This window comes from Bombus fervidus, chromosome 7 (genome assembly GCF_041682495.2).
Source record: "Bombus fervidus isolate BK054 chromosome 7, iyBomFerv1, whole genome shotgun sequence".
NCBI lineage: Eukaryota > Metazoa > Arthropoda > Insecta > Hymenoptera > Apidae > Bombus > Bombus fervidus.
Genome location: NC_091523.1, coordinates 9,643,308 through 9,665,073, shown reverse-complemented (window position 1 = coordinate 9,665,073; position 21,766 = coordinate 9,643,308). Strand labels below are relative to the sequence as shown.

The window sequence follows — 21,766 nt, the reverse complement described above, 5'->3', positions numbered from 1 at the left end:
GAATGTGGACGGGCGCATAAACGGATTGCCCCCGGCCGATTGCCCGGTCTTTTTATCTTTCGCGCGATAACTCTCTGTTAAATTGGTTTAATTGAATCGGAAGGAAAATCACTACGAGGACTACACCCACGAGAGACGAGACGAAAGTTTACACCTCGATCCCCGTTTCATTTATTTATTTTTCTTTTTTTCTTTTTTAGGTTTTCTTTTAAAACACGTATTGTCATTCAACGAATTTGTATATTTTTTCTCTTTCTCCTTATTTCGTCTTAATTTTTTTTACGGTAACATTTAGTAAATTCTTTCTGTTGCCATCACTGTCTTTTCTTTTCGTTTAAATATTTTTCCTTTATAAGAAGAAGATACCAACTACGATCAGCAGATATTTTTTTCTTTTATTTGGCTATTTATTTCTTTCGTTCGAGTAACTGCTTGATAGCGCGTTAATTTCGCGAAAGAGCCATTAGCATTATTTCAAGAGTCACAGTTTTCGCGTCGTCCTTCTCCTCTATTCGCGCTACTTTCTCGCCAATCTTCCTCATCTCCCTTCCTTACCTCCTTTTTTCCTTTTTCTTTCCTCCTACGTTATGTGTTTAATGTTTTCCTTAACGTTTTACAACACGGAGAGAATCGACAAGAGACAATATTTATTGATTAAGAACGAAGACAGACAGACGACAGACAAACGGACAGACATACAGACATTTAATCAAGTTTTTTTTTTTCTTTGCTTGTGATTTTATTACGATTTTTCACTTTGCGTATATTACGTACCCTTTTCCTTCTTTTTTTTGTGTTCTTCTTTTCATTTTTTACCAAAGGTTCTTTCGTTTTTTCTTTCTCACCCTCTTTCTGCCACGTTCTTTCTTCGAAAGAATCGTCCTCTCATTCTTTCTCTCCCTCACGCACCTATTACACACGATCTCGCTATCTCTTTCTCTCCCTTTCATTCACGCTCTTACTCTCTCTCTCTCTCTTGCTCTCCCCTCAGCATGCGTACCATTAATCGCGTGTCACTACATCGCTATCATCGATATTTAACGCGTCGTTTCTTGTCGCGTTTCAAATCCGACGTGTCTCCTGAAACGCTGCCTTCTTCTCGCGGTTTTCTTATTATAGTCGTCTATTCTCCCCAATCCCTCCCTCTAACCTCTCTGTATCTCTTCTTCTCGTGTTCGTCTTTTCTTCTATCTCGAACGAAGTCTCGAGTCGAGCGTCTATCAAAATTAACTATCCTCGGAAAAGAACAGTGTGGAGAGGGTTGGTCGTCGGTCACTTTGTTCGAATCAAACTGGACGACCAATAGATTTCGTCAATTTAATAAATATCGACGGAGTACAGCGACGAAATGATCAACGACGAACACGACGACGATAAGCCACGTTGACGACAGTCACAGTAAATCACGGCGTTGTAATTATATATATATCTATATATATATATATATAGAATTACGATCGATCAGAACGAAAACCGCGCGACGTAACCACCCCTAAATCGTTGATCGTCCGTTACGCGTGGCACGAGATCGCGTCGACGCGTAAGGGTTCTTGGGAAACGATAGCGGAAGAAACGACAACGAAACGAAAAGAACGAGAGGCAGCGAAGGGAGAACGAGAAAGCAAACCAAGGGAAATAAAATGACGAGGATCGTTCGTCACGTGAGAACGTCCCCGTTCGTAGCGTCAAGTTAGGGGAGGGGGTGGTAGTCTGGGAGCAGTTTAAACTTGATAGCAACGAAAAGTTAGGCGAAGGAGAAGAAGAATTCGATACGAAAAATGCGACGGAGGGTTAGAGGAGATGGTGGACAAGAACCGAAAAAGCTCACGTCGGTCTTCGAGACGGGGAAAGAAGCTTGTCGTATTTATTTCTGAGGGGTGTGCTTTGGATAATGCTTTTTTATCGGGGGGATATTCCTCTTCTTAGGCTGTTGACAGAATAGAATGGAAAAGCGGTCGTTTAGTCACATTGGGCATTATAAAACTCTAAGTGAGAGGCGAGCAGGGTTCGTAACACATAGAGAACGAGAAACAAAACGTAAACTCTTTCGAGGAACATACGTAAATCTGATGAATGAATTTAATAAAATATGGACAGGGAGAGCTGTATATCCTATACGAGCAATTCCTACGAGTAAGAATGATAAAGCACACTGATAAGGAAAATGTTAAACGCATGAAGAAGGGATAAAAAATAGATAAAAAAAGAGAGAGATAGAGAACAAAGACAGAAACGAGCACATATAGAACTACTGACGTGACGCAACGTGGTTAGCTAGAACGCTGGTGAAGAGAAAGGTGGAACATCGACAGATCGATTATTATTCGAATTTTCAACTTCATCTATACGAGTATACTCACGAAGAATGTGTTTCTTGGACACCTTGTGTCTTGGGCATAGATTGCTTGATCCAAGAGGAACTTTTCTTTCTTTTTCTTTTTTTATTTTCTGATTTATCTTACGAGTTCATTTTTGTTTTTTTCTTTTTATACATTCGTATCTCGTGTCACGAATTCGATGGCAAAATGTTCCATGTTCGTTTCCATAGTATAACCGCGATGTGGAAATTTCGTTTACTCTCGCTCGTACGCCGATCAATAGATGCATTCATCGAAATCGCGGACGAGCGAAACAAAAAGGAGAATTCGTTCCTCTTCGAACATATATACGGATACATGTAGCTCTTGTTCGAAAATTTCGTTGGTGGTCGTAATGAAATAACTGGCGCGGCACATCTCGTTGAATATTACGTTCCGGTGGCTAATCGCCAAAGGTGTGTGTACAGAACAATTTCGAATCAACGTGCATCGCGCGAATTCTTGTCAAGAAAGGTTCGATCGAGGACGTTGCACGAATCAGCAAAGCACCGTGACCTCATGGCAATTGCAAAAAAAGCTCGACAGGATGGAAGAGTACGACGGTCTACAATTCCTTTCTATTTTCTATGTTCTCCAATTATTGTTAGCATTTTTATTGTCGAAACACTGCAACTACCAAAGGTATAAAATCAAGAAGATTAAGATGAAAAGATGTACGCGAAAAGATACGTGATACAAGGGAAACAAATCTTCACCCATGATATATAATAAATCAATCATTTTATACGATACGCGTAATAAAAATTTATGGATGTACAAAGCAACCGAATTTTTATATATATATTCAGATTGCTTTCAAATTTGAACAACATAATCACGATACCCGTGTTTCATTACGGTGTTAATGAAATTTCAAAATATTTCACATAACACGTACGATATGAACGTAAAAGTTTTCTATGACAAGAGATTAAACATTTTCATGAGTCAATGTATTTCCATATTAATCGAGATTTTCCACTATCTCGTCAAAGACACTTTTACATCTCGCGTAATTAAACAAGAAAAAAGAAAATGAAAAATAACATATGCGTAACAAATACAAAAGAAACCTTTGGTAGTTCCAGTATTAAATATAATACGAGTAAATAGAATTAATTAATGACCATGCCACGAGTTAGCAAAATCGTGTTTCATGTTCTGTACAATTGTTGGCAGAAGGCAGAGCTAACGACGACCAACGATCAACTAACCTTTAGGTGGCTGCATTCCCAGTTTTTTCATGCCTTCCCGGACCTCTTCGAGGTCCGTGTCCGAGACCCTCATGCTATCGGACACGAATTCGTGGCCTGGCGAATCGGCCAACGCGCTGTTACTTCCGGTCATCGCTGTTCCGCTGCTTTCCTGGCCAGTGGTCACTTGAACTGTTCGCAAGACAACACTCACGGCTAAACTAGAAGGGACGGGTATCGCCTAACAGCTAAAAGCCTCTAACAGCTCTACTACGTTCGTTAAAATGCTGTTTACTAATTTTCTAATTACCTATCGATCGAACTAGCTAATTGCTGCTCGTTCGTGCGGTGCGCGTGTCATTTATCGATTTAACTGTACAAAAGCTTGCTGCGCTCTTTAGACTAATATAATTCTAATTTCTCAAAAACTAAAAGAAATAAAATATTAAGATAGCTTGCTTCTGCTTTAACTCTGCTACGGTCTTTGAACAACACGATGCTTGATATTTTAGTATAATAATATTTCAATCCTTTGAACAAGGAAGATAGTTCGTTAGGTGAATCTGTGTGGAAGAAATAGCGACAAAAAGGTAGCAAGTAATTGTTTGAAATTCAACGATGTCAACGAAATGAAAACAACGATATTAAAACGATATAAAGATAATTACATCGATCCTAATGATATTAATAAAATTCGATAACATAAATTGACTATTTTCGTGAAAATATTCCCCCTTAATTGGTTAAGAAAAATTGAAATAAAATCAAGATGAAGTGTCACGCGTATTAACAAGGATTCGTTGATAATTTCTTTGAAATTAATTTTTTAACGATAAAAGAAACCCGATCGCATCGAGAATGACCCAAAGAGCGTAGCAGGGTTGAAAAAGGAAAGAAAACCGAGCAAGAAACGAAGCTTTATAAACAGGGAATGTGCACAAATATCAAACTCAATCTCGAACGAACTCTCGACTGCAAGATCATCGAATTTCAAGCGCGACTTAACCAGACGCCAGGGCATTAACATCCTCCTCGCAGTGATTTGACTTCGAACAAACGGAAGTCGTCGTTGGAACCGCGGCGAAGCCGTTGGCCGGGATCGAATTCTCATTTCGCGAAAGAGAAGAGGAAACCGGGCAGATGGAAATGGTCGACAGAAAGCAGAAGGGGTGAACAGCCCCTGAAGATGGCTTCGAATTCTCATTCACGGGCGATCATTCTCAGGATCAGACAGTATTTCACCAAACTATTCACCTTCCTCTCCCAGGGGCTCCTCTCGTATTTCGTTTTATCCGGTTCGTTCACCTCCACTGCGGATGGAATTCCATTGTTTGTACGGATTTCACCTTCTGATTCTGCAATTTCGACTCCGGCCAACGGTTTGCGCTTTCCCGAAAGCCTTTTTTTATCAACGTGCTGACGAGTTCGATTTTTCCAGTGGATAGAGCGTATTATTTTCGTGGAACATCATCGTCGTTTCATGCTGAATTAACTCGAATTAATGCCACGCTCGTAATTCGAAGTGGGCGATGCACTGATGATATAGATTTTTCGATTTGAATAACTATTGTGGAATTTTTCATCGCTTTATTACCGACTTTACGCATTTTTGCTAATTTATATGTATCATCGGTGGTATTAGATAATTTATTCGTTTATTTATTTAGAGATAAATAACGTAAATCGCCATTAATGTACAATGTTAGGAACGAAGCGAAGCACGTAGGAAATAGTACGGACGACAACGGGCGTGTAACAGCCCTTATAAAATTCTATGAAGCTAGTTTTTCAAGCTATCGATGCTAACGTCGAAGAAATCAAAACAGGTGCGGTAAGAGTTCGCTGTATTGTTGTATGCGATTCACTGGGTCCGAATTCACGAGTAAGCATCGATAACGGTGTGGGGAGAAAGGATCTCGTGAATCTAAACGATCTGGTCGGGCTATAAAAATTTATAAGTTCAAGAAGTTGGGGGCAAAGAACAACGCTGTTAATAATAGGCCCGCAGTCATGGTCGGCCCGGGACATGCCACTATACGCGACGAATCTCAGAAACTTATATCGCACCCTTCTATTGAGCTGAGTGCCAAAAATAGAAATATAGTGTCAATATATTAGAATTCTCAACAATATATATTGATCGTGTAAAGGGTCTATTTCGTACAACAACGTTGAGAACCTTAAATACCGGAAATAATATCGACCATCTGAACGTTTCTTCGCATAAGATCTACAGTGTCGACGAAAAGTATTCGTACATCCCTAACTTCCTAACGAAGTGTTTTTAAATCAAGTTCTAAATTAAACAATTTCATTCGCATAGTATCATGTGTCTGTAATCATATGAAACTACCACTGAATGATACAAAATTTATTACAATTGGGTCTAATCAACCGTACGTACATAAATACACTGACAAATGCAGCGATGTAAAAATACTTTCTGTACATAATACTTTTATGATATTTAATATATAATACTTCTTTTGTAAATATTCATCGTATACAATCCACGTATATGATAAAAAGTTCCACAATATCGTAAACAATGATGAACCTATAACACGATAAAACAATCATCAGTACGTCGTACAAATTTTCCACGCTATGATATTCACAGCATCGATGCGACTATTCATCTCTTACACGATTCATCAGCACGTTGTTTGCAGCTCGTCGACGAACAGATAAATCTACACGACGCATCAGGCTCGGAAATGTGCCATGCATGGTGGTCTTTCGGAGAACGTGGAGCCGTCGATGGAGCGTGAACGGTGTGCGCACGACACCCATAAACGTTTCCTCTGTTCTCGATCGTGGTCGATAGGTTGATCGCGAAGGATGTCGTTCGCCAGGCGCGGTGGTTCACCTCGACGTCGAACGAGCGAAAAATCCTTTCGCTTCAATCGGAAATTACCGTACTAGTCTTGGAGCGACGAGGAGGACGTCAAGTCAAGCGGCTCGAAATTGCGATGCAAACTAATATAAGAGGCAACGAACGTGCACATACCGAGGAAACGAACGAAAAGGGTTCGCGTGTGTACGCTTTCAAACGTAGCTCGACGATCGACCCTTTACGCAAAGTGACGTCGATGGCTGGATATCGAATCGCGATGCTTCGTGCTTTTCTCTTCGTACTTTTGTTATTTTTCATCCGATTCGTTTCCTTTTTTTATTCGCGGTACTTTCGACGCGTGACTTTTATACGATCGCGCGAAGCCGTTAAATCGAAAAAGCAACGCCGGTGTATATCCTCTGAAATCGTTCACCGTTTAATCCGACCGGTATATAAAAGCCACGACCAATTTGCCGACTCTGTTTCGTATCGATTCCGATGGTAAAAATTTGATTAGCTAATCCCAGTTACGCGAAATCTATCTCTGGCTATATGAAATATGTATTTCATTTAACTCGCGGCCGATCGAACCTCGACCCCGTTCCTCTGAATTATGCAACGTCTAACCATCATTCTACTCTGCTTTCGCGATTTATTATCTTAAGGTTAACTAAATACGAAGCAGGATATCCGATTTTGAATTGTTAGCCATCGAGCGTAGTGTTTCGTTCGACCTGACCATCTAAAATATCTGCGTTGCTTCAAAGAATTGCATGAAAATGTAAACGATCATTTCACCAAACGTCTATGCATCGATGAGAGTCGATGAAGCGAAATTTAACTTACCTTTGCTCCATCCTCGGAATTGTCTCAATAAAATCGTTCGATCTTATGCAAGAGAAAAATACAGACGAAACGCTACTAACTACTGGCTGTGACCATTTAATGAAACTGATGATTGTTCTTTCGAAAAACAACGCAGATGTTCCAAATGCTCAAGGAACGCGTCGAGCGATGCACAAACGAAACACTTCTGATCGAAAGGGTCGAACGATAGATTTGATGATAATGACGATAATGATATCGTATGATAAAAATACATTAACCCCTTAACGCATAAATTTTTCTTCGATTTATTAGCGAGAATGATGAAATCTTTTGTAATAAAAACAACGTATGGTTACGGTGGATGCCTGTTATGCGATCAGTTCCGACAAACGAAACAGTTGCTTTTATAAGAATCTACAACCTCGTTCATAAATATTAAGGCATTTGCTGGCCTTATAAAAAACATAATAATTAACGTAGAATAACGCGAGTTATCAGAGGAACGATTAATCAACTCAATTATGTGTTCGTGCAATATAATGATTTAGAATATACAGAAATAATTTGCGGAGATGTTTGCAAGAATTGAATAAAGCTAACGATCTGATGATTATATTGGACACCTAAAATATTTCCATCTAAATCTCACTAAGAGATAATTCCAGATGATTCGATTAGAAAATTCGATGACGGTCGCAAAAAATTCCAATTTTATTTGTGGAATTATATACAGAATGCACGAAACCGATGTGGAATGTGGAAATTAGTTGAGACAACGATTGAGAAAGGAAATGTATAATTATTGAAGAATAATTAAAGAATCTGAAAACAGTCTCTTACCAATTTTTAAGAATTATCTCGTTCTCGTTAAGAGTCTTAGCATTGATCAACGAGGGTGTCTATATGTATGCATACTTTAAAAATAGTCGTCGTGAAAACGACAGTTCGTTAGAGCACACATCCACCGTAATCACGGCCTTGCGATGCAAATGGATCCAGGCTATGTTTTTAGAAGACATATAGATATCTTAGTATATAAAATATCGCAGCTCGTGAACCCATAAAGGCCAATGACTAAAATAACTATGTAAACTAAATGTGCGTTAAGTGGTTAAACGAACGATAATAATATTATAAACGATAATAATATTGGATAAACGTGAGAAATGGTTGCACAGAGGTTCGAATTACCTTCAGGTTGATCGACGGTTCCGGCGGAAGTCTGATTCAGGTTGTTCTCCGTCTGGTTGGCCATTGTATTCAGCTCGTGGCTTTGACGGAGAACCGATACTCGGTAGAAGTAGTTCCGCCAGAAATTCTCTTCTGATATTCTGCACGATACAGATGACGAGTATTAATTTAGGGGCGTGAATTCGTCCCGAGTCTTGCTAGCAGAGAGGCCACACGACTTCCGGTCAACCGTAATCGAATGTCGCTTTGGAAATTGCCAATTAACGCCAGCCACCGTCGACTGATTTAATTTAGTCCGTGAGTAAATAACACTGATCATGGGTTATCCGCGTTTCCTCGTACGCAGAAACGTGGAAGTTCGAATTCGTATTGATCTTCCGGAGATTGATAGGTGCGTCTTGAAATAACTCGCTTCCTGAGCCACTTCCGCAAATTCGACAAGTTGCAAGAGATATGTCGTAGCTGATAGTGGCAGAGGTATTTTATGGTTGGAGTTCACACGATATAGTTCACAGTTGATATACGCCAGCGATGAAGATTTGATGTCGATCGCTCCGATCTTCGTACGTTTGGTTCGCTTTCTCGGTCACACGATATTGTACACTGCGTAGCGAAACGCGTGGTACGTGTAAGGTAAACACGTAGGTAAACTCGTAGATGGGAACTTACTCTGTAGAAAGTCTACAAAGAACGAATCTAAAATCTAAAATAAAATCTTCGTTTGCGAGAAAATCAAGTTCTTGAAAGCTTTGACAAGTGCGATCGTATCACTTGATTAATTCTCAATACCTTGTGAAGTGAACGTTGAACGGGACATTCTATGTACGAAACTAAACAAAAAATGTAGAACAAAATTCATTTGAAGCTTTGTACCACGCATCTTGCAATACTCGTAATAGTTTAATTTCGGTAGATACGACATTTCTGACCAATAATAAAAATTCGTATGTTCTATGATGCGAGATGATCGCGAGAGAAAGCGAACCCACGTGTTCGTGTATTTTTAATGTATTTTTAAGAGAGATGTATAAACTATAAATCAATTTCCATCGTTAGACGTAATCAACTGAAGCGGAGAATAAATTTACGTATCAACTATAACCATCTGAATACTAAAAGTACCTGTGGTTTGTGATGCATCGTAGCCTGTCCGTAAGTTTGGCGATCTCTAGAGGAAAGTCAGAGAGAAGATTCGCAGGAGGAATTCCAGAGGGATTTTGCAGAGATTTTCTCTTTGTAAAGGTTTGAGAATGATTTTGGTTCTAGTTGGGTGAGATGGAATGGAGTTAGAGCGGAATTAGATATGGAGGACTCGAGTTAATAGAGGCTTGAATTTGAAATGACGGAGGAATTTCTGTGCCCCGAGTTTGAATATAAAAAGTCTGTTTAATATTGTTGAAGAAATAAGGAGATTTGTATCCAGTTCTTTCGACGAATAGTTTTTGCTAATTATCAAGGTATCTCATTTTATCCTCTTGTACGCGATTCTTTTGAATATTGTTGTACACAAAATTGTTACTTGTTATTTCGTTATATCAAATTATTTAATTCATTAGAGTTAAGTATGTGCAATCATCGTAAATGGAAGTTCAAAAGCACGGGCTTTATTCAATTATGCGCCAGACGTTTCCAACAGTACGTTTTAGCATTTGGCTGAAAATTATTACTGTGCACGTATGGGTACGATGCACATGTGTATTCTCCTGATATTTTAAACACTATTACGAAAGTGGAACTTGCTATTATTTTAAACAAAATAGACAAATACGCTCGTTTTCTTTCGAAATAAAATATTCCCGAACAATGGTATTTGTTAGTGAAAATAACAATTTCTGCTATCTCGTTCATGGGATTCCAGAAAAATAACACCGATTTTTCTAGTACTAAATATACATTATCGAACAAAATTTTTTTTTGTTATATTTTAATTACTTCGACTTCTCCAAAATTTCCTTTTCCTTGAACACTATTCTCGAATATCATAATATTAATTTCCTTGTGTACGTCTAAATTAGGATATCAAACTTACGGACATAGTTTCAATACCATTTTCCAAAATGTTATCATGGCATAAATGCAATTTCTAAAGTATGATTAGTTGAGCAACAATTTGGTAAAATTACTCACACTTTCGGCACAAGCTGGAACCTCATGTTCTCCAAGTTAGGATCCAGTGCGAGAGTGGCCTGTGCCATTGGTTGCACAGCCTCAAAGTCCCAAGGGAAATCGACTTCCTTTGGTGGGGATTTCAGGAAGTTACGTTGATCCTGAAATCAACATTCCCAAATTACCAAAATTCCTTTACGCTTTGTCGCTCACCACTTTTAAATGGTAAGCGAATTAAATCGCCAGTGGATAATCTGAAATTAGATAATTTATAAATTAAGTTAACGAACCTAATTTAATTTGTTTAGTTTGATTCGATCGAACTGGTTTATTTTGATTTAATAACGTTAAATTAAATTAATTAGCCTCGGTTAATGAATCTTTAATTAAACCTGCTGTTTATAAAAAGATTTATCATACATTTAACGGATCAGTCAAGATCTGTGCAGGATTAACGAAATCGTCGTTCCAAGAAGTCCACTTAAAGAAGAATCGATTCGATTTAATAGAGCAGATACTCTGTTACTCGAGGGGAAGCAATTTCAACTTTAGAGATCGTTATACTAATCGCGACACGATCTCCTCACTGTAATTAACAGTGTCTAATTTTGTCTGCAGCATCGATAGATTATGTCTGTTTGTTACGAATTGTACGCATGTTGTGGCTCAAATGTATTCAAATATTTGATGATTTCCCGTATTATATGATTTAATGATGCTGTTATAATTTCATCCTTCGTTGATTTTCAAAACGCGAACAAAATCGATTAATTATCGAAAGCAACGGTATATTTTAAATTTATTAATTCTAATATACTATGGATTACATTCTCAATAATCGATTTAAATTTATAATTTGTTGATTGTATAAGAATGTATAATATATAATGTAATATAATATAATATAATATAATATATGTATGTCGTGTAACCCTTTTAGTCACGAGCTGATTATTAATTTACATACTGTCACAATAAATCAACCAAAATGATCAGATACTCGTGAGATATGTTTTTTTTAAATTTGCCAATCGACTTTATCATTAATGTATTTTAACAGCATTGTAAATGTTTAATTGGAATTTTATTTAATTCATCTTATTTCTCCCATGAGAGAATTGTATCGGGCTCGATCAGTTATGTCATCATAAATTGGCACAGTAATTTCGAAGCCTCTATGATGCATGGTCACTGCGTTATCATTCATACGTATTATTAAATCATGAATCAAATTAAACATGTGCATATCTATGCCCATCTGTGTATGTCGCTGCGAGATATCAACTGCCCTGTTTCGATCTTCGAAACGCAATGGAAGCCAATCTAACTGGGAATCGAAAATCTTTGCCTATATCCCGTTGCATGAGTTCATTAACCCTTTGATTAATACGAGCAACTATACGTGACATTCAAGCCTTTCCGGGACAATTGTAAAATATTAGAGAAATGAAACGAATCAAGGACAGAGTTCGTATGTAATTCTTATACGTGCTATACTTTAATTTTAAAAGAATCAATTATAACGAAGGGATTAAACTGTACGTATTCCTGGCTAAAAAGTAATAGGACACCTACTCTAAGTATCGCTATTTATCGAAACACTCTAACAAATTTTACTTTATTTTATAAAAATTTGCGTTCACGCGAACAGAATTGATTCTGACAAAGTTTTAGTTAAATCAAACAAATACTCGATGGAAATCCATTTATTCGATTTCCTATTATATAACCGGAAAATCATAGTTGATGAAAACTACTGTTATACGAATTCCATACAAACTATTTGTTCCCCGACAAGTTCGTATAAACGGAATTCTATCGTAGGTAAAAAATAAAACCCGAGAAAAGCATTCAATTTGTACTAAACATCAGCGAATGTTCCAATGCTGAATATTTAGAAAAGTACATTAATTCTCATCGAAAAATTTGCATAGCGAAATATACATGGCGTCTGCCTTAACACGCCAAGACATGTACCCGAAACGCGTGGCAAGAGGTCATTGTTTGCTATGGGAATCCAGTTGCGAAGCACTCTCGGCACTTTCGTTTCGTTTTCCCAAGAACGATCGCGACGCGTGTTCTGTGTGTGTGTGTGGACTCGATCTGTTGCCTCTTCTCTAGAACGAGAGTATACTAGCAACGGAAATAGGAGACACAGAGGAATTACTCACCGTCGACAGAGATAAGCATTCCTCGCGGAGTATGTCCTCGTTGGGTGCACCGACCCACGGTGCGACGGCCTCACCCTTTTCGGTATGCTTGTTGGCAATGAAAGCCTCCTGTTCTTTGTTCAGCTCAGCGACCAATCTCTGGAACAGCATTAATTCCGCGTTAGAGAGCAGCTGTCACTAGCAATGCTAGTAAGCGCGTTATGTGTGTCTCGTTGGAGGCCACGTTATAGAGAGCAATTATCGTTATCATCGACAAGGACTGTGTCGCGCCGATGGGTAGCTATTTCCACGCCACGCGACGAGTTTCCACGGTAAAAAGCGAGAAGAGCCCGTGACAGGGTTCGTTCACCTCTTGGTTAATTAGATCGTTCCTATCGTATTTTCGTCGATAGCCGCGCGCTGCGACTAAGATCGTATTGATCACGTCGAGTCATGCTGGATACGTCGTCTCGTCCATATGCTGGATTTAGCAGTCTCGTGGAAATAGAAATAGATAGCAGGATCAGGGAATAATTAGATTTATTATGTGAACGTCATTTTTGAGATTTCGGATGTCATGTGGCAATTTAATGAAGAAGATAGCACGAGGCTGGAGCTGCAGGCTTGACAATTGGGGTTTGCGTTGGATAATTTAAGTGTGATTTGTAATTGTGGGAGGGGATGGTATAAATGGTTTGATGTTGGATTTCAATTAATACTTTTCAGATTCGGTATACGTTTCAGGATACCTAATGAAGAAGATAAGTGTTGGAACGGGGGTGGAATTGGGACAGCTGTGTTTATGTGACAACGTGGTCGTTATTTTTGACATTTGGAATATCTCGCGACATTTAATAAAAATGATGGTAAAATATACGCTGCATACGTAATACAAATTACTTAGGTATAGAAACGTGGAGATTCTATCTGCGAAACAATCGCGTGAGTAACTAGCGTCAATCAGAGCAGCTATATGCGACCTTCCTCCGTTTATTTAATTTCCAAGGAAGCCGGGTAGTAGGAAACGTATGCTGATTTTATAACAGCTTTTCTTCTAAAGGTTGGATTTATCCGATGGAATGAGTAAATCCGTCTCCTTGATAATTAAAAGCTACTTATTCCGTATTACGGTCGAGGATCTGCATTAAGAGCCGGATAGAAATTCTTCTTTGACGCCCAGAGAATAGCTAGCTGTCTTCCGGTTAAATAAATGAAATTTAAAAAAGAAAAGAAAAAAGGAAAGGAAAGCGCGGTAAGCATGAAATGTGAAGCGACAGCAGGTACAATGAAACGAATGGCAGGGATCCAGCTTAGAACGAAGAAAAATGGATGAGCTCGGATCGTGGAGATACGGAGCAACCGAAAGGATTAAAGGCAGGACGTTCTACTGATGTTGGAGCTAAAGCTCCACCGGACAAGTCTTCTTATTATCGCTCTAGTATTCGGGTCAACGAAGATCTTGGCGATCTCTGACTTGATGAACCCGACGTTACCCCGAGACACGTGATATTACGAGTTAGTCTTAAGGAAATCGATGTCGTTTGTGGTTCCGAGGATCAAATTAGCTTTCACTGGTGTACGGTGCCGGGATCAACGAAATTCTTGATACCACAACGTAAGGGTTTTAATTCGGAACAAAAAGTTAATTTATCAAACCTAAGCTAAACTTTGACCAAAGAAATTTAATACAAACGATTCTTAATGTTTAGGTGAATTGTAATTATTTGACTTGATCAAGTATCATGTGCATAGTAGATTATACTTTTCTCTTTTTACTTTACCTTTCTATATTTATGAGAATTAATTATATGAATTTCAATTACAAGTATAAATTACTTTCATCTTGAAAAATTCGTATAAATGAAGTTCTGCGGTAGTTTCGTTGTACAAGACGAACCAGGCTGTGATTCAGTAGACAAATACAAACGATATCCAACTCTGTCTGACACGGTTGCACTAAAAGCGAAAAAACCTGACGATCAACAATTTCTGATTCGAAAATCGAATTGGAAGAATCGCAATGCATCGGGACATCGTGTAGCACCAGGCATCGAGCTTGGTTCGACAAGTCCCCTTATTACGTATTGCGTTCGTATTTGGGTCAACGAAGTCCTTCACTCGGAACAGACAATGCATCATCGTTGCGCATTCTTCATTAACCACAACGCGTTCGCAAGGGATCGATATTTTTGTTCCGAGCTTTAATAAGTTTGGCCGTTAAACGCCACCAATCACAATGCTGAATAAACGACTTTTGTCGTTGACAGAAATTGCTATACGGAGATTGAGTGCCATTCTTCTTTGTTTTTTCACCTTGTAGTCGTAATCTCTGATGGCTGTGACCTATTGGTCGTTAAGAGCCAGGTCACCAACAGACAGAACCATCTACGTACGAAATGAAATCGTACAAATTTTCTTGTCGATGCATTTGTCAAAAACTTTCGATTGGAAAAATGAAATATCGGTATAGAGATCTGGTGTTTCTCGGCCCGTGCTTCGATTCAAATATTTCTAAATTTTTTGTGAATGTTTTTCAAAACAGTTCCATTCGTTCGGTAGTTTAATTTACCGAGTAATACAATTTTACGGTATAATATAAAATTTATTAAACATCCATCGTGGTAGATTGTAAATCGTATTATAAAGTTGCGATAGAATCCACATACCAATTGAATTTTATTTCATTGAGTTTATATAAATTGAATCCATCTATTCAATTTCCGTATTAATATTTACCGCTCATCTATTATTCTTATTCGCCGAATAGAATATTGCGTTTAACGCGAATAATCATGCCATCGCAAAAGAGGACCGACATCGTAATTATAATCGTTCTTCCGGCAGAGTGACAATGAACGTTTAAAATTTCTGTTCAACTTCTCACTGGATCAAAACGTACAGTGAACATTTCTATTAGATAAAGTACATTTAAACAAATTTATATAACAGTGTTATGAAATTTCTCATTTACGAAGGAATCCGGCGTCAGACGTAACGTCCGGAAGATAATCTTCGATTCAATATTTGCGCCAGACGAACAAACTAGCGTAGAAATGAAACCGGAAGGTTGTCTCATTGATATCGAATGGTACGGCAGACTGCCGGCGCCACGTGGATTAGTTCTCGGTTACAATTTCTTCAAAATCTGTCAATCTACGTAAGCTGCAAGCTTTGTTCAAAGGAAGATATATATTTTTCCAAAGTTGAACATGGCGTCACGATTTCCGGGCGTCGGATCTAGGAATTGGTGCGCCAGTGGCCCAGAAAACTCGGTTTATTTTTGCTGCACCACCAGCAGGTCGATAGGTCTACGTCACTCTTTTACAATTGTGTACACGTCCCGTGGCGAATTTTTATAACCGTTGATCACGCGAATATATGACTCCGCCATTAGGACTGCGGATCCGAGTACAATTTCCACGTACGAACAAGTATTTTTCACGGTAATCGGAGACCGTCCTAACACGACAACACGATCTCGGTTTATTATTTATTCTATTTATTACCTTCTCTGACTACTGATCGATACGAGAAATTGTATAAATTGCACGCTTCATAAATCAGGCAAACGAACCTAGTATACTGGGCGCTAAAGATTAACGAGGTGAAAAATGTATTTCCTTCGCTCGTTTAAATGTATTGTCGGGATTGAAGCTATGGAAACGCGAGAAATCTTAGGAGCGTACGATATTTAATGCATATTGTTTCCTACTATCGAGGTGAATCGTGAAAATCAACTATGTTTGATAGCAATCAAAACCTACGACGTTTCTTAGAATACTAAGTTTTTTAAATACTAAATTTTCCCCCCTGAGAAATATAATTAGGAAATTCCCGTGTCATTTGTTTGCTTCCACGGTCACGATGAATTACGAGAGCCAACTATATTAAAATACTGAAGTTTGTAAAGAATAAATTTCTTTGCTCGGAAAATACACTTAAAAAATTCCCTGGACGCCCATTATTTTCTACTATCGAGATAAATTGTGAGAACGGACTGTCCTCGATGATAATCAACAGCTATACCTCTGGAAATAATAAATTTTTCTAAAAACCGAGTTTTCCTCTGGTTAGGAAATATATTTAAAAAATATCCTTACGTTAGAAACTTCCTAAGAACGACAAAGAATCGTTCCTATCAGATTTCATTGATGACACAGAGTCTTACATTAATATATCATTCTTCCAACACAGAATTCAAAGAGGAAGAGAAGAATTTCCACTCGTCGTATTTTCCACGATCGATGAAGAAAGCTGGACGCGAACTCGAATTCAGCGAGAGATCACCGGAAGACGTTCAAGTGCTGCGATCGTATCGAATGAAAGGGCAACTCGCGGCTTCAGGATTTCGATCGCTGCAGGGAAATCCAGGGTTAATCCGTCACTGCATTTCATCCCCCTTTATCCTACGCGGGCAGTTTCTCTCTGGAGTTATGCGCTCGCCATGAATTTGATTTGGCGATCCGGTTCGGTGTATCGCGTTCCCACTCCCGGAAGTCTGCAGCGCTAGATGGAAACCTGGAGGAACACCATCCGGTGTGGTGGATTGTATCCGATAAATCAATATCTATGGCGAGACAAGCTACAGGAATGAAACAGCGTCTGCGAGAAATTCACTGGCACCTTCTGGACAGGGAAGCTTCGGATTCGCGTAAAAGCTTGGAATCTATAAACTTCCTTTTAAATCCGGTGAAGTGACGAAGGAATTGTATACAGAGTGATGTTCGTAATATTTAGATCTAAAAGCAGTTATGTTTCCGTTTCAAATGGAATTTTGTCTTTTTTTCTTCTTTAAGATGAGCTTTGCTAAATTCCTGCAATTTGTTCTGTAGGATGTAGAAATAATTTTGACAGACTGTTCTAGCTTCTAAGGATAGCGTATGGTTGATAATTATGGCACTGGATTAGCGCTATTACGAGAATACATTTACCTTTGAGCTTGCGTCACTAGGTTCTTTCTTTTTGTCTTTTTTAATGGTACTATCAGTGAACGATATATTGGCTAGCGGGCTTGGATGTTTTATTATTCTCGATTTCTATCTGTCGTATATTCGCTGAATTTTCTATTTTACCGTGGAGACTTCAAGATCTTTTCGTAGTTCTTTATTTTGTATGTTGTATGTATATATATAGTTTGTATGTATGGTACAAATGAAATTAGATATGCCATATATAAATATTTATTTACGTCGACATCTATTCTTGTGAGACAAACTTTTTGCTATAAATTTTTTATTAAAGAGAAATATAATATGGTCGACGTATGAATATACTTGTACGATAATAGAACTTTAAAATTCGATGGAGAAGTTCATGGGAAATTACCTGCGGTAATCACGAGGATACGTAACGTTCAACGTGACCTCTCACATTTGTTTTCTCATCTGTATCAGAGCGTGTGCACCCGTCGATACAAAGACAAAGGTTTGAAAAACCACAATTTTTTAGTTCTAAGGGTCAATTGATTTCAAAGTGACGCAAACGTATATTGAAAACCGCGGATGAAACGTGAGTCATCGATGCGATGGATACGTAACGATCGCGCTCGACCTTTCGATTAACCCTCGCACGAAGATTTCTTTATTTTTATTTTATTGTCTTCGTTTATTTAAGCTATTTAATTCCTAAAGCAAATAAAAAAATGTTTAAGTAATACTAAATCGATTAACAGCAAAGTTTAAAGTATCGTTTCCCCGTAAAAGGCAGAAGGTGTAACACAAGCAACAGTAGAATTGCCATTCATAATCCGACCTCGCAGAATTCCACAGCAAGGTGATTATTATTAATAAATCTAAATGTAATTTAATTTATAATTGCACAAGCGTGTGATCATTATAGCTTTTACTAATTTATCTATTATTAACTTCTAAATCCTATTATTCTACCACATGTACGATATCTACATATTCGAATCATTATATCGCGAAAATAACAAGGCGTCGTGTAATGAGATATTTTTATAGGATACACGGTAAAGTGCTCTCATCGTGGTTAAATTCCACCCGGAAATTTCATTTTAAGTCGTTAACGGACTTTCCGCGACGAGAACCGACGTTCTTAGCGAAAAATGATTTTAATCGTAGACCGATTCTGAGAGGGCGTGCTTATGGTGTTCATGCAGAGTATTACGGTCACGTGATGTCGCGGAACGTGGCTCGAATGTCAGGAATCTTACTCGTGTCAAGTCGTTTCGAAGGTGTGGAATTATCGTCTGAGGATTAAAGCTTGTGGAATGGAAAAAGAATGTGAAGCAGAGCGTGTCCCTGGTCACCGAATCTTCAAAGCTCGAGAATTTCGCACGTGTCGTGCACACTTGATTCGTGCAATATACAGAGGATTCTGTCAGATTGGCACCGACACGCCTGGCAAAAAATATTCAGGCACGTGTGTTTTTCGACAACTTCATTAGGAAAATGCAGTTGCGAAGGTAGTTTATGATAATCTCATTATTCTACGCTATTATGATATTTAATAGAACGCTATGAATACTATGAATGAAATTCATACGATGAAATTGATTTGTCAGAGATAATAAGCGACAGTAGAATTAGCATTTTTAGTCAGATCTCAAGAAATACTACGGGAAAGCGATCGATATTAATCATTCTCTCGTAATTTAATTCGGTTAGTTCTACGAGAAATACGACCAATGCTCAGACCAACGACATTATTTTCAATCACTACTCTGTTAATAATTTATAAATTTTAATACATTATTTATTTCACTATGAAAATCTGCTGCGCTACAAATTGTCCAAAGCGCCCCTATGCTAACGATCAAAGTTACGTACAATTTTATAAGATCGCGAGGTTTGCGTTAACAAGAAGACCATAATAAGGACTGATATCCCTAAGCTTCAGGTTAGTACAATTTAATATTATGAAGATTGAACTTGCGGGGGCGTATTAACCCTGCAGCCGCGGGCGAATCTGAAACCACGTCTACTTATTCCCTCAGTAAGCGTATCTTCTTAGTCTATTAATTTCGAAAAGCTACGATATTATCACGTCGTTTATCGTTTGTCATTATAGTTTTTTATATTGCATTAAGAGTGCTTTTGTGATAAATCTATACGAGATAAAAATTTCGTTTGCTATTTTTTACAGAACGATATGAAAATTGTCCGCGGTTCAAGTCTTAAGCATCGATATTAAAAACGTACGGAGTCGAGGGACTCGATATCAGGAACAGCAAAGTCATAGAGGTCGATTCTAGACGCTTAGGGGTCGTGAAACTCGATATTAGTTAGAATTGCAGAAGTCGATATAGGAGTCCTCCGGGTCGTGGGACGCGATATCAGGAAGAGCAGTGCCTCGAAAGTCGATATGAGACAGTTACGGGTCATGGAACTCGATATCAAGGTCAATGGAGTTATAATAGTCAATATCAGAAACCTGCTGAATCGACATACCCTGGATTTCCTTCGTTATTTTTATGCCACACGACCTTCAATTTTTTGGTTACTTAAATCCGCAGGCCTAACAGCTAGAGATTTTGGAAATAATTGATACTCGTATGAAAAAAGAAAAAATCATTGAAAAATTAATTTATTTAATTTTGCAATGTTTTTCTTTTCGTCTCTGAAAATTTCAAGGACCTCGAAGGTGCAAAAACTTCAGGAATCGAAGGTTTCAAAAGTGACAAGTACTTCATGGATCTTATTAATCCACGTAATTTTCCTATTCTTTTTTCTTTTTTTGTTCCAGAGATTTTGAAGGGTTCGGAGATCCCTGCAACTTCTAAAGTTCCAAGAATTTAAAGTTTTAGGAGTAAACAGGTATCTCAGAAATTCCAATTCGTGCAATTTTTAATTTAAGTGTTTCTGAATACTTCAGAGACCTCAAGAGTCTCGGAGACATCGCGAAGTACAAGAATTCTTGGACTTCTTCAATTTCCTATGGGATTTGTCTTAGGAACTTCGACAATTCTTACGCTATTATCGAGGCCTACGAATATTTTATAACTATGCCGGTTCCTATAGTTCAATAACTTTGTTGCTATCGAAACTTCATTATCAGCGATACGTTTCTACTGATATCTACCTTACAAAGTTATTTATGTATGGTAAGCATATCTATGTATCTCATACTGAGTTTAATCCTCGGTAAGGTTGTTAATAAGGTTTACAGGTCCTGCGTACCGTATATTCAGTTTATATTCACCCTAATAATATTATGTGCTTCAATTTTAGCGATTAATAGTCTGTATATCCTATTTAATATGGAATTACTCATTAATAATTTAACGAAAATTTCCAACAGCAAACCACATATACTTATATATAAACTACGTACATTGCGATATACATATTCATACATGATCTCAAACAAAGATAACAAAATTTCGTTCTTCTTTTTTGTAATCTTATTTGTTAAAGTTTTTACGAATAACATTCTGGATATACAATTCAGAATTTTACGAACATTTGCAAAAGGAGACTACAGCAGCTGAAATAACATTTAGATCTACCAACGATCGACAATTCGTCTAAAAACTATTACGATCCGGATAATTCTCTTAGCAGGCCATAGAAAGCCATTGAATCAGCAGGCGATCAGTGGGAGAACACATTTCCTCTCGACTATCTTATTGCCGGTTATTATCAGAGGTAGATTAAGCCGCACTAGTTGCGACGGAACAGGCCACTTTTATTTATTGTATCCGCTGGAGATGCTTACAGTCTCTAGCTATCGAATTAAGAGAGTAATAGCTTTTATTTTCCTAGTGAAATTTGTAGCACGAGCAAACTTTGATACCAAAGTTTACTTCAACTTCACCGTAAGATTAATGACTCATCAAGATAGAATTTTTCATCAGATATAAAATGATTTATAGATAGGAATAATTAAATACGATGCTATATACATTTACGATATTGTATTTGTTTGTACGAGTATCGTGTTTGTGTTTCTCTTGTTGCAAGCCAAAGCGCTTTTAACGTTTACATTTTAACTTTTGTTATTTTTATTCACATCAATGTTTGTGAACATTTTATCGATGGAGCATTTTTTTTAGAAATATGCAACAACCGGTATTTTTTTAGAAATATGTAACAATCATCAAATACAATGTTGTTCATATTTTCAAAATTTAATTTAAAGTTG

At 37.8% G+C, this 21,766-nt stretch overlaps 1 protein-coding gene across 4 annotated transcripts in view; it reads right to left on the bottom strand.

Annotated features, from left to right (window-relative positions):
* Nucleotides 1-21,766, bottom strand: part of Sap47 (Synapse-associated protein 47kD) — a 92,206-nt gene that overhangs the window by 4,076 nt on the left and 66,364 nt on the right. For 2 of the 4 annotated variants that reach the window (XM_072007116.1, XM_072007117.1), the window contains 4 exons: nt 12,683-12,820; nt 10,533-10,672; nt 8,406-8,545; nt 3,572-3,742 (listed from right to left, as the gene is read on the bottom strand). In XM_072007116.1, coding sequence (XP_071863217.1) covers nt 3,572-3,742; nt 8,406-8,545; nt 10,533-10,672; nt 12,683-12,820 — 589 coding nt within the window. Of the gene's footprint in view, nt 1-782; nt 1,928-3,571; nt 3,743-8,405; nt 8,546-10,532; nt 10,673-12,682; nt 12,821-21,766 lie in introns of those variants that run through there. The other 2 variants (XM_072007119.1, XM_072007118.1) reach the window with 2 other exon arrangements.